We start from the raw sequence: 14,884 nt of genomic DNA on the forward strand, positions 1-14,884 counted from the left end.
AGAACGTAGAACACCTGAACAAAATTATCAACTTAACCTAATTGATGTTGCTAGAACACTACACTAAAAAATATCTGGATAATTATTATTTTCAAGGAATAAGGAACATCCCCAAGATAAGGCATATGCCGTACTATAAAACAAATCTCAAATGTAAAATGACTGAAACTATAATGGGTATATTTTCTGACATGGAAATGAATTACAAATCAATAAGGAAAGGAAACATTTTTAAATTCAAATTATTTGGCAGTTAAACCACATATTTCTAAATAAATCATTTACCAGAAAGAAGAAAGAACAAGGAAAATTATAAAATATTTTAAACTAAATGATAATGAAAACCCAACCTAATAAAATGTATGGGATGCAGCTAAAGTAACACTTAGAAGGAAATTTATATCTTTAAATGCTAATATTAAATATAATCCTAAAATTTTCCTGTAAATTCAAGACAAATTCAATCAGAATTCCAGAAAATCTTTTTTTTTTTTTTTGGTAGGCAAACCAATTCTAAAATTTATCTGAAAATACAAAGGACTTAGCATAGCTAAAACAAATTTGAAATAGAAGAACAGATTCTTATTCCATGTGATTTCAAGACTTATTATAAGGCTGCAACAATGAAGACAGTTTGGTACTATAGTAAGGATAATGAATTGATTAATAGAACAGAAAAGAGAATTAAGAAATAGATCTACAAACACACACACACAAACACACACACACACAAATACACACTCTACACATAGTCTTTTTATTTTCAACAGTTAAGCCAAGATAATTCATTGGGAAAAAAATGATCTTTTTGACAAATGATGCTGGAACAACTGGATATTTATATGAAAGAAAATTAATTTTATCTTTTACCTCATAGCATACATACAAAATAAATTAAAATTGATCATAGACCTAAATGTAAAACTAAACTCTAAAGTTTCTTGAAGAAAACATAGAAAAAAAGTTTGTGATATTAATATAGACAAAGATTTCTTAGAATCCAGAAAATACTAGTCATTAAAAATTTGATAATTAAATCACATTAAAGTGAAAACTCTAGCTCCTCAAAAGACACCTTGTGAAAACCAAAAGGCATGCTGTAGACTAGGTAAAAATATTTACATTGCATATATTTGAGAGGTGACTTCACAACCCCATGTAAAAATGGGCAAAATATATATGAATGGTCAAAAAACATATGAAAATATGCTCAATATCTTAGTCATTAAGGAAATATAAATAAAACTACATTAAAATACCACTTTATACCCTCTGGGATGACTAAATTAAACTGCTAACACTAAGACATATTGTTGAGGATATGAAACAACTAGAATGCTCATACATTGTTGGTGGAAGTATAAAATGATGCAACCACTTTGGAAAACCTTTTGGCAGTTTATAAAAATAAAGTCAGGCATATAGCTACCCCACTTTTAGAGGAAATTCAATTTTTAAAGGGGGAAAAAATATAGTCATAAAAAGACTTGTGAATGAATTTGTATATTAGTTTTATTTCTAATACCTCTAAACTGAAAACAACCCACATGTCCATAGACAGATGAATAGATACACATTATACAGACATTATGTGTTGTATTCATAAAAAGGAAATTAATAAAGAGGACCAGACTACTAATTCATGCTACAACATGAATGAATCTCAAAAACTTTATGCTGAATGAATGAATTCATATCCAAAAAAGAATATATTTTATACTTTCATTTTTATGAAATTCAAGAATAGGCAAAATTATTTTATAGTGATAGAAATCATATCAGTGGTTGCCTGAGTCCAGGAGCATGGATGATTGCCTGGAAAGGGAGCATAAGATAACTTTTTAGAAATGTTCTGTATCTTCTTTTGGGGGGGGTGCAGCTACATGAATATATAATTTGTCAAAACTTATTAAATTTATATTTTAAATGGGTGCATTTTATTATATGTAAATTATATGTGAATATAGTTAATTTAAAAATCTAGTTTTATAGCTGCTTGACACACAATAGTCATGATCTTTTTTTTGTATATCAGGGAATTAGTTTTAGCATTTATGTGCAGAGCTCTGGGTTAAGCATTATGGAAAAACACAAAGTGGTATCAGAAACATTCCCTGACCATCAAGAAACGTAATATGTAGTTATATTGTGGTATAGATAAATACTAGTGTTGGTAGATATAAAAGCAGTCATAAAATTCAGAGTTAAATGAGTTGATTGAGTTGATTGATAGATGAGAAGAATATAAAAAAATACAGTGCCTGACAGATATGTGCTCAGCAAGTGTTAATTATTTTCCTTGAGGAGATGAGAAGTTATGTTTGAAGTGATGAATCAAGGCATGATTGAGGAGGTGGCATTTGATGTAGGCACAGTAGAATAGGAGGGTTTTTCATAAGTGTCAAAAAGTGGGGAGACATTCAAGTCAGGAGGATGTGGTGATCAAAGAGGGAAAGTGAAAAAGCACAGGTATGTACAGTGGAGACAGGCATGCTTGGTGTACTCATTTGGACAAAAAGAAGAGTTTCATGTAAATGGAATAATAGGAAATTAAGCACCAGGGTCAAACTATAAAGGGTCCTTAAAACCAAATTGAGGAATATAACCTTGTTTTAAATTGATCTTTTGTGGATTGCCGATATATAAAGTAAAATAGATAAAAATTGATATTTTATCAGTAAAATCTTATTTTATAATTTAATATTATGACATTAAATATAAAGTCAATTAATCAGAACAGTGAAGCTGTTTTGAACACATAACTTTAAAGTCAGGGACTGCTGATCTCAGATGAAAGGTTTGTTTTTGTTTTTTTTTTTTAAATGAGCCTCAGTTTTCACTCAATTTCTGCTGTGTTTTCTTTTGGTTGCATCATGTTGAGAAAGTCCTAATTTATATAGACAAGTTATTGTAAGTAGCAATGCTATAAACATTTGCCTTAAGGTCTTTGTATATCTTTCAATGAAGCAAGAAGTTTATTTCAAAGTACAGTCACATGTTGCTTGACAATGAGGATACATTCAGAGAAATGCATTCCTAGGCAATTTCATTGTCATGCAAACATCATAGAGGGTACTTACACAAACCTAGATGGTATGGCCTAGTACACACCTAGGCTATATAGTATAACCTATTGCCCTTATGCTACAAACCTGTGCAGCATGTTACTATACTAAATACTGTAGGCAGTTGTAACCCAATGGTAAATAATTGTGGATCTAAAGATAGAAAAGGTACAGTAAAAATATGATGTTATAATCTTATAGAAGACTACCATTGTATGTGGAGTTTGTCTTTATGCAGCTCATGACTGTATACATAATAAATATTTTAATGTGGTAGTACACATTAACTCTTTGGTGGTTTCCAGATGCTTAAAATTTAGAATATAACACATTCGTGTATGTATGACACTTTTGGTTATGGTTTTCATAATGTTTAGATTTTTTTTAAGTTGCAACTTGCAGAAACCCAACTCAAGTTAATAGGAATGTATTGGCTTACATTACCAAAAGCCCAGGAATAAAATTCAGTTTTATCTGTTTTGGGATGTAAGTGTGCTAACATGATGTAAAGATTTTTTTCTCTATCCATTATTATTGCTGCTCCTTCTGCTTTTCTTGGTATTTTTGGCTTCATTCACTCTTATTGCAGGCAGGCTCTATCTATGTGCCAGGTGGGATGGTCATGACTGTTCGAGATCCACATGTTTACAGCTTCCAACCTGAGCGTGAGAGAGCCTTTAGATAGTTCCAGCAGGTAATTCTGATTGGATCAAATTTCTCTTTGTGTGGCTAGGGGGAGCAGTAGAAGGCAAGCAACACAGAACTATGACCACTCTCATCAAGACAACAGCAGTCAGAAATATTTTCCCAAATAAACCAAAATAAAGAATATAGGACACACTGGATGCAAAAATGATTATTTCCACAGAAATTAGAATACAGTTTAAAAAAGCGAAGTATATATTTTAAAAAGTAAAAATAAAACAAATAGTTGTAGAACTCAAAGAGCAGAAGCAGAAAATAGGGTATAGAGAAGATGTCACGATGAGTAATATTTTAGCAACATGGACAGCCATAGTTTCTAATGGAACATTTTTATTCCATTAAAATTGTGGCACATTTGAAGGCCTCCTGGGCAAAATACTACAGTGAAAAACCAAGGCTTCAGCCTGCACATGTACTTCTGATAGATGAAAATAAAACTTACCTTGGAAGGAATTACCTTATGAGTTCAACAGTAATTTTAGGAAACCGTTACCTATTCATTAGTGGATGGTATTCAGAAAAGGAGAGCTTGTAATTCAAACAAAATAAAGCATTATGGAAAAAGAGTTGTGGAGGAAAGGAAAACCAGCATAAGTGAGTGTGAACAGGAGAACTGGCAGTTGAACACTGTTGGTTTTCATTGCAATATGTGGGATTTTTTGCACCCCTCTCCAAAGAATTAGAGTGTCTTATTTCATTTCTAAAGCAAATAATAAGTAGAAAATTTTTTATTTTTCACTTTTGGATGCTACATTGTGGGGACAGTCAAACCTCTGTTCAAATAATGATTTAAATAGTCATGTCAGCAAATCAAGCACTGAACTGAAGTTGGGACTCTGCCACCAACATTTTGACATTGGCAAGGCAGGTGACTTCCTTATCTTGACTCTGTTTTCTCATTTCTGAAATGAGGGTATTGATCTTTATGATCATTGAAGTCTTTTTTAGCTATAGCAGCAGGCCATAAGTTTCTGAATCACCTGCTATATGTTTCCCTCTTTTTCTAGATTGGCATTGGTAGCAGTTGTGCTTTGAAGGAAATGTCAGAAGCAGTTGCTTTTGAACAATTCCTGTTATTGTTATAGGTATTAGGCAGCCTTGGAAAGCAGATAAAAGAGGTACCTCTTACGTGCACTGATAGAACAATGTGACTTTCACTGACATACATTAAGTACTGGTTTTAAAGTATGCCTATGAAAAAATATCTAAGACTTTGGCAGATAAAAATTGTGTATAGAGAGAATATTGTACTGATTATGATGATGTCTGTATGTGTATGTGCAGGTTTCAAATGTGGTGTGGGACTTTTTCTTCCTTATGAGCATGCCAGAATCTTGCATCTAACAGTTCTAATTACATTTCTAATAGCTTCCACTGCCACACACACACACACACACACACACACACACACACACACACACAAACTGTATTATCTAGTAAAGTGGTTTTGGAATTAACATTTTTCCTGGAAGGAATATATCTGATTTAATGACCAAATCGTTTTAAGGCAGCACAACAAAATTTCACAGGAACTAAATCTATTTTTTCACACCGATCATGCATGTTTTACTCAAGCATTGAGTCATTAGCATGTTTATAATGGTTCTAATTTAGCACAACATTTTCTGAATTTTATCCTTGAGTCATTTACAAATTGTTCATATTGAGTAAACAAAGGAAACAGATTGCATTTTATACTTAGTAATTTATCTGAAAGAAGAGGGGAGGGTTAATTGTTTTAAAGTTTTGGTCTGTTTGGGGAAGTGAGCCTGCTTTTTCATTGCTAGGCATAAATGCCATTTCTCATCTTTTTGGTAATGGGGGAGGGGTGTTATGGAGGAGTAAAATGAAAAATTAGGACCAGGACAAGATTGGCCACTCCCAGAGGGGAGTGTGGAGCAAAAGGGGAGCTGGCACGAGATTATCCAAAACAGTTGGTGCATTCCTTAATGATCAAGTGCTTGAGAAGTCCAGCTCTTCCTGGCAGAGCATCTGTGTTGATGTTTATATCATTGCCCTGCTGTATGGGAAAGGCATGCTTTCTCTTGCTGCTTGGCTAAATATAGGATGGAATATAGCATTGTATGAGATATTTTAAGATAGCAAAAACATTTAAGAGGTTAAAGGTTTGACTTTTGGATCAAAAAAGATCAGTAATATAACTCATGGTGTTACTTGCAGACTGGATTTTATCTAGAGTTTGTTAGTGATTTGTACTCTTGGTTAGGGAAGTTATTCTAGGTTTATTTGGTGTAGTCTGAAAAACCCACTCTGCTGTCTTTTCTGTCAGCTTCCCAGCGTGAAGAGCAGGCCTGAAAACAGCCTCTATTTATACCCCCTTGTTCTTATTTGGAAAATCAGTTGTTTCATTGGAGAGAGAGGGAGAGGGGGAGAGAGAGAGAAGAGCATGAGCAGTCGTCAGGGAGTGTGCTTTGTACGTTATAGTGACTTCAAAATAAAACTGGCACATTTTAGTGTCTAATTATTTTTAGTGAGCTTGGAGGGTTTTAATTAAAATTTAAGAGTGCTCTTCAAGCTCTCCAAGTTCCAATTTTATCCCACTGTATTGTGGAGCACTTGCCACTGTGGAAAAATGTACAGTAACTGGCATGTGCAACTCTGTGTTTCCTAATGAAAAATGTGGGATGGATAATCAGTAGGGATATAAATATATTTTGCTGGATTTAATTGTAAACCAAGGTCATGGATACTTTTGATAAGTTATCATTGTTCTTGGATAAATAGAAAAATTTATTACATTTGAAATTTATGATTCCTATGGTAAAAATAAAAGGAATTGCTTTACCATTTTCTCGAAGTGTTAATAAGCAATAGAAAATCTGCACACAGAGCCAGCAAAAATTGTTTTCCTCACTAAAATATTTTGAAGATTTTTTTATGTTGTTTCTAGTGTTTTAGCATTTCTAAGTTTAAATATCACGAGGTAAAAGTAAAATAAGGGTTTGCTTATAGGTAGATTGTTGTAAAGTGCGATAAAGATTTGTCACATTGTCTCTTCCTCTTCCCCATGCTCTAACTTTAATGACAATGTATTTATTTATTTTTAATCTATCTGAAATACCTTTATTTTGTATAGTATAGGAGTTAATACTGCTGCAGATTTGTCTAACTAGAAGTAATTCAAATTGTTCCCCAAATGTCTTCATACAGATTAGGAAATCAATATCTCACATACTCTTTCTTTTAATTTTTCTTACATCATAAAATTAATTACTAAGTTAATTAGCAAAAACATTACTCAGCTATGATAAAGCATACTTGACTTACCTAGCCTGAAACCTAAGTACTTAGGAAGCAGAAACATTGCTTTGTAATTTATTATGCATGATATTTTAAAAACAAAATAGTTCTGAATTCTATCTTCCTTTTCTCTCAAATTTCTTGAAAGAGAAAAGTTTCAATTTGAAAAGAGAAAGAAAAAACCAGAAACAATGCAAGTGATAATTTATAATACATCAAAACGTTTACATCCTTGCTTAAATTATAGGTGAGAACTGAAGTCCAGCTCTTGATTTTTGATAGTACCCTTTTAATCATTATTATTTATAAAAATTAGAGAAGATAAAGTCCTGCATTTCACTGAATATATATTGGTTAATGGAAACAGATTATTTCAAAGTAAGAGGAATTAATTTTGGCATTTTCTATTTCAATACAACTTTAGCATGATGTTACTTTAGCATTATGACTTACATTTGTTTTTTAAAAATATGGACATATTATGGTGACATTTTTCATGCCGTAATGTTGTAATTCTTTATTCCCATTTCCAAAAAGCATATATTTTCTCTCCTGATTTCAGATGATGACAACTCAAAGACATTAAACTTGGAAGAGTCAAAGGCAGATAATAAATTTACTGGATATTGTTAAATTGTTTTGAGGATGGTGGCAGCATTGTAACTAATTAGTTCATTGTTTTCAAATTAATTTTGTAAAATATATTTATGTGTATAAAATAATCCAAGAGTGTCTTGGGGCTGTTCAGTCTTTTTTTTTCATTTGGAATCTTACATGATTACTGTGTTAAAGCCACTCAATGTTATCTTATTCTTTCCATGTAATGCAAACCGGCCTTCTTTACTTATTTTTACCACTCTGATTTTTGCATTTATGCTAGATCAGAATAGGGCAAAGTCTGATCTGATCAATTGCCTCTATAATACTAGTATCCCATTTATGTAGTTGACAAATGTGGCACAAAGGGAATGGATCCTTACTTTTAAGTTGTACCCATACCTGGATATTGTTTTGAGATAGAAATTTGAAAACATAAATTTTATTTGTAACTTTGTATCTATTAAATATTTTCTCATTTCAAATCAGGAACCTTTTGGTGGTAGCAATAGTGTCTTCTGCTTATACAGTGCTTAGTAACAATCCACTTCATTTGGCTTTTTTTCTCTCATTCTACTTGCTTTACATTATTACATGGAGAATGCTTAGCACCAATTGTGGTATGCTGTAGAGGTTTGGCAGTCAGATAATGGGGTAGAATGCAGTCATTTGTCAAGAGACTTTCTTACAGGTCTTCCGGGAATCTCCTAGTCTTGAGATTAAACATTGATAAGCTTGTATGTAGTAACTTTCATTGTCCTATAGATAAAGGCAATCAGTGATTGCTATTAAATATTTTCATGGCTGAAAATGTAGATATGCAAAGGCTGCTTTATTTTTTCACTCAGTTTCTTCTACTGAAATGGGAACTCATAAAGCTAGATTAACTGAGCGTTGCAGTAAGGATTAATTTTCTGATAGGAATGCGAAACGCTTTGAAGTTACCAACCATTTTATTAATGAGTAGCTTTTATATAAAGCTGTGTCCACATGATTTGATTTATATTTGAAATGTGTGTTCCTGTTGTTCATATAGCTCTCTTTTTCTCCCATGAAGTTTTAGCATTCTTTTATTGGAGCTCTAAAAGATTTCAGGTCTATTTATAGAAATGAGAGACATATTTTAGCCTGTTTACATCCTAACATGCATTTAATCCTAGTATATGGACTTGCTCTGAATTTGTTATTATTACAAATAAATTGGGCTTTTATCTTTGACTACTATAATATATGCTTTCAACTCAAACTTTAGCTAAAAAAGTTATGCTTTTGTAATTGTATCGGTAATTATTAGCTTAGTGCACTGATATAATGTATGAAAGGGCAATAAAACAAAATTGGGTAGGATATGAAAATAAAAACTTTTTGTTGACTATTCTTATCCATAATCTAATGTTATATCAATCAATCTCAGCAATTCAAACCTGATTTGAGAAAAAGTAATCTGTGACAGGCATGGATTTGAAGAATTGCTTCCTAACTCTTAATTTAGTATTATTTGTATGACTTTAGCATAAAAACAAAATAGGTATAGAACAAAACATATATCTTGTTTCTGAATTTGAATAAAAAATAGTAAGAGGCTACTTCAGCAATTAAATACAACCTGAATATATGCATATGCATGTAGGCCCCATTGGAACATCACTCAGAATCCAATTTTGAAGCACAGTAGTAGATCATTTGTTGAAAACTGAGAAAATAATAGGAAATAATGGACTAAAGAAAGAAGGAAGGTAGGAAGGAAGGAAAAGGGGAGGGAAGAAGTAAGGGAATGGGCAAGGAGCTTTCATTAATAAAATCAAGCTGACTTCTATTTAGAAAGAACTTTAGCTCTGTGATAGCCAGTTCGGATGGTTGTTCTTCATCAGCCGTTTTCACAACACGCTGATCTGGATTCTATCCCTTCCTTGATTGATTGATCGTGTCACAGACAAATGTTAATTGTTTTTTCACCAATACTTTCTAACCATGCAGTGGTCTTCTCATCTCAGCCCAGGGCTCACTGTCTTCTTCTGAAGCTTATCTAGCTTCTAAAGCCGTTTAGATCCATCTTGACCTTACTGTCATTTTGAAAAATTCAAGGAGGATTTAGAAGCTGGAGGAAAAAAAAAAAAAAAAAAAGAAGGGGAAAATACTAAAGAGATAGGTGCTGATATGAGAGAGAAAAGGCATTTAGAATTGGAGTAAATATTTTAAATATAATTTTAAAAGGAAGTTATCAGAATTTTGACACTTGGAATGTTAAAGTTTTATGGGAGTATGCTTTGCACTAAGGATTTAGTATTTAAATCTGCATTCCCTTTTGGAAACATGACCTATTTGTTAAGATTTGAGGCTTAAAAGATACAAATAAATAGTTGTAAGCAGTAGCGCCAGTTGCAAATCCATTTGCATAGAGAGCAGAAATAACTCATTGAGAAAAATTTGGTAATTATCAGAACCTTCTAAAGTTTGGATTTCTGTAATCTTTATGAATCTTGATAAAAACAAGTGTAATTACTCCCTGTATTCTAGTATGCTATTTAGAAATACAGTAGGGCAAATAATAAATGGTATTTATATAGGTATTTATTTAATAAAAATATGTATTGGTTTTTACATAAGAGAAAAGTTTTAGCAGTTTTTATTACTAGGGGTCAGAGAACATCTTAATTTCATTTTCTTCTTGTTTTGCTCTCATTGGATATTTTACAAAAGTTAGATTTCTTTTTTAAGAACTAAGTGGTTTCAGATTGGCCTCTTCTCTCCTGAATATCTGTTATTGTTTCTTGCACAGCACATACATTTTGCTTGGACTTAAAAAAAATTGCCTGGATTAAAAGGAGTATCTAATGTTAAACTCATAGGAAAGAGCTCTCTTTTCTATACTATCAATCTAAGAAATGACAAATGTGAATTGAATATTAATAGAATTATAATACTAAAATAGATTATTGAGCATTATCTTTTTTCTCCTAGATGATAGTTTAAATAATTATCTGGTGAAAATAAACTTTATGGTGGTATTTTATAATACATATTATAGAATAATGTAATTTTCTATATCCTGGGGTTCAAGCTACAGCAACAAAAACAGCCTTGTGCATTCTTAAATGAAAATTTCCCCATAAACTGAATTTCTAAATTTGTAATAAATATATATTTTTAATACTTACTTTTGTATTTTAATAGATTCCTCCTGCATGGAAAAACTACTTTCAAAAGATTGGAAGGAAAAAATGGAAAGACTAAATACCAGTGAACTTCTTGGGGAAATTAAAGGTACAACATAAAATATATTGAACATGTCAATGCAGTTATGTTATTTTGTGTAACAATGCATTTGCTGATCTTCTGTACCATAACACTAAATCTTATATCTAACATTTGATTGTACATGAGAGGGTAAGTGTATTATACGTTTCTGAGCTTTTATTCCTTGCAATGTTTACAAACTGAAAAATTTCTCCCCTTTTTGTATTAGTCTATAAACATATAACTTATGGGATATGCTGCCTCATTAATTTACTTCACAAAAAAGGTATAAAAACCTTATGTCAAAAGATGAGCAAATTAAGCTAAAGATAGTCTTAGTTTTTCCTCTTAAAATTATAATAATAGCTTAATTTATGAATCCAAATTATTTTGAATTTCTTCTAATCAAAATGAGTTGCCTGTAACACCTTTAAAAATGTTTCTAGAATGTGCTGTACATAATGGTTTATTGGGGGATTCTGAAGCCTGTTTACCTTGGTTCAAATCCTGGCTCTATCACTGGATGAGTACTTTGGACAAGCCACTGACCTTTTTTTTTCTTTTCTTTTCTTTTTTTTTTTTTTTTGAGGTAGAGACTCACTCTGTTGCCAGGCTGGAGTGCAGTGGCACGATCTCAGCTCACTGCAACCTCTGCCTCCCGGGTTCAAGTGATTCTCCTGCCTCAGGCCCCTGAGTAGCTGGGACTACAGGCATGTGCCACCATGCCCACTTAATTTTTGTATTTTTAGTAGAGACGGGTTTCACCAGGCTGACCAGGATGTTCTCGATCTCTTGACCTTGTGATCTGCCTATCTTGGCCTCCCAAATTGCTGGGATTACAGGTGTGAGTCACTACGTCCGGCGTTTTTCATGTTTTATAATCCTCATCTCTAAAATGAGGATAATACAAGTACTTCCTTCATAGGCTAATTAAGAGAGTTAATACATGTATAGTTCTTAGAACAATACCTGGCACTTAAGAAAGTACTCATGAGTTTAAGTTTGGTGGTTATTATTAATATATACAAAGGATCCTATGTTGATTAAGCTCAAATTTCATTAGGTTTAGCATTTCATGGTCTCTGACTCAGATGAGAATAAACATCTTTACTTTTGAATATATGTGATGGATGTTATTATTTTTAGACATGTTAAGAAGTGAACTATCCCAATCCATTCAGATAGTAAGTTACCTTATCAATCGAGAGTTATACTTTTTGCCTACTAATGGAACTCTTGCTAATTCATTTATGGAGAAGAAGTGCTGTATATATATTTGCATTATGAATGAAATTCGTGATCACTCATTAACTCTGTCAATCCTTACGGACAGTCATCACTGTGATTGGCACTAACGATTTGGGTGCTTAGTTACATTAGTTTTCTGAATTTATCAAACCACTTTAGTTGAATCTTCCTATTGGTCGTGGATAATATCTGAGTTAAGATGAAAATTTGATAATAATTATCTAATGTAAATGTTGTTTTGAATTTACTACAGAAAATTTCCTAGTTTTCAGGTATGTCATTTTCAACTCAAATGAAGAGAAAAGGAAGTCATCTTTTTTCCCAGCAAATAATTAATAAATCATTGCATTAACTAAAATTGTGTATCACAACCAGTGGAAACTGGATATTATTTTGAGTTCCCCTACTTCTGTTTTGTACTCATAAAGGCCATTTGCTGTTTTGGAAAAAAAAGAAACTCAACTTATTGATGGATACAAAGAAAGTCATTAGTGACATATTCTCTATCCAGCTGCAATAACATGGTGTTTGCTACTTTGCACGTCATTCTGTGTTTTCTTCCCTTTCCAAAGTCATTCCTTTTTATAACAGTGAGAACAGAAATGGTTTGTACAAAGGCAAGCTTTTTCCAGCATGAATGATGAGGGTCCTGCTTTCTGTTAGGAATGTGAAAACTAACATTTTGTTATGTTATAATTCAACGTGGAGTTATTGTACTTCAGGGTATATTTTCTCCCTCACTTTCCATGTTTCTTTATATTTAATTCTAATTTTGAATTCAAAATTTTATAAAAGGACTAGTCTTGGATACTTGAAATGTATAAATCACAAAAGTGAATCACATGAAAAATTAGCCTTTTCAAAATCTTTAACCTTTTTTTTCTGGATTCTTTGTGATACATGAACTTTCATTTGTGTTATTCTGAGTTTCTTATGGGCATAAAATATAAGATTCTTATTAAATTTATCTTTATTCTACATTATCATCTCATCATACATACTAATATCTTCTACAGAAAATGTACTAATAAAAATTAATTTAAAAATGAAAAAATCAGTTAAAGTAGTATTTAAATAGTTTGAATAAACCACTGCCAAAACTCAACATACATTTTTATTCTGGTGGAAACCAGGCCAGTTATTATCCACATAAATTACTTCTCATTATCCTGAAATTTTAAAATGACCTAAATTATGTCTTTGAGGAATACATACAATCATGGGTTATCAGTATTTAATATTATATCTCGAGCATTATGTATTTTTGATAGCTCTTATATTTTTCTGATTGCAAAATTCATATGTATTTATTTGTAAGAAACATAGAAAAAAACATAAAGGTAGTGAAACTGTCTTTTAATTCTACCTGTATCTTATTGTGTATTCTTTCCATTTTAAATTATGCATACTTATGTTAATTTTTCCCCATAAAATTAGAATCATCCCATTATAATTTTTTTGTAATCTATTTTCCCCACTTAATGATATATTATGAATTTTCCTGAGATTGAGTTATCTTCCAAAATATTATTTTTGTTGGCAGAAAGTATTGCATGAAGTGAGGTTTTCATAATGTAACTGGGCCTTTTCTTCAACATTTGTTTTTATTGTTTTTGTTTTTGTTTTTGTTTTTTGTTTTTTGATTTGAGACGGAGTCTCGCTCTGTTGCCCAGGCTGGAGTGCAGTGGCCGGATCTCAGCTCACTGCAAGCTCTGCCTCCCGGTTTCACGCCATTCTCCTGCCTCAGCCTCCCGCGTAGCTGGGACTACAGGCGCCCGCCACCTCGCCCGGCTAATTTTTTTGTATTTTTTAGTAGAGACGGGGTTTCACTGGGTTAGCCAGGATGGTCTCGATCTCCTGACCTCATGATCCACCCGTCTCGGCCTCCCAAAGTGCTGGGATTACAGGCTTGAGCCACCGCGCCCGGCTATTGTTTGTTGGTACAAAGAGCACCTATCTTGAAAACAGATAACATTTTTATTAAGACTTATGAACTTATTAGTGGTTATTTAGATTATATTCTTAAAAGTGAAATTCCTGGTTCAAAGAGTTTGTTCTTTTTTTTTTTTTTTTAAATACTTTAAGTTCTAGGGTACATGTGCACAACGTGCAGGTTTGTTACATATGTATACATGTGCCATGTTGGTGTGCTGTACCCATCAACTCATCAGCACCCATCAACGTGTCATTTACATCAGGTGTAACTCCCAACGCCATCCCTCCCTCCTCGCCCCTCCCCACAATAGGCCCTGGTGTGTGATGTTCCCCTTCCCATGTCCAAGTGATCTCATTGTTCAGTTCCCACCTATGAGTGAGAACATGCGGTGTTTTGTTTTCTGTTCTTGTGATAGTTTGCTGAGAATGATGGTTTCCAGCTGCATCCATGTCCCTACAAAGGACACAAACTCATCCTGTTTTATGGCTGCATAGTATTCCATGGTATATATGTGCCACATTTTCTTAATCCAGTCTGTCACTGATGGACATTTGGGTTGATTCCAAGTCTTTACTATTGTGAATAATGCTGCAGTAAACATACGTGTGCATGTCTTTATAGCAGCATGATTTATAATCCTTTGGGTGTATACCCAATAATGGGATGGCTGGGTCATATGGTGTTTCTAGTTCTAGATCATTCAGGAATCGCCATATCATTTTCCACAATCGTTGAACTAGTTTACAATCCCACCAACAGTGTAAAAGTGTTCCTATTTCTCCACATCCTCTCCAGCACCTGTTGTTTCCTGACTTTTTAATGATTGCCATTCTAA

General features: G+C 32.7%; 1 protein-coding gene across 50 annotated transcripts in view; it reads left to right on the forward strand.

Annotated features, from left to right (window-relative positions):
- Nucleotides 1-14,884, forward strand: part of SOX6 (SRY-box transcription factor 6) — a 660,184-nt gene that overhangs the window by 378,554 nt on the left and 266,746 nt on the right. For all 50 annotated transcript variants that reach the window (XM_077963255.1, XM_077963268.1, XM_015114789.3 and 47 more), the window contains one exon: nucleotides 10,803-10,892. In XM_077963255.1, the coding sequence (XP_077819381.1) occupies nucleotides 10,803-10,892 (90 nt within the window). The remainder of the gene's footprint in view (nucleotides 1-10,802; nucleotides 10,893-14,884) is intronic.

The sequence above is a fragment of the Macaca mulatta genome, chromosome 14 (assembly GCF_049350105.2).
Source record: "Macaca mulatta isolate MMU2019108-1 chromosome 14, T2T-MMU8v2.0, whole genome shotgun sequence".
In the NCBI taxonomy this organism is placed as follows: Eukaryota; Metazoa; Chordata; class Mammalia; order Primates; family Cercopithecidae; genus Macaca; species Macaca mulatta.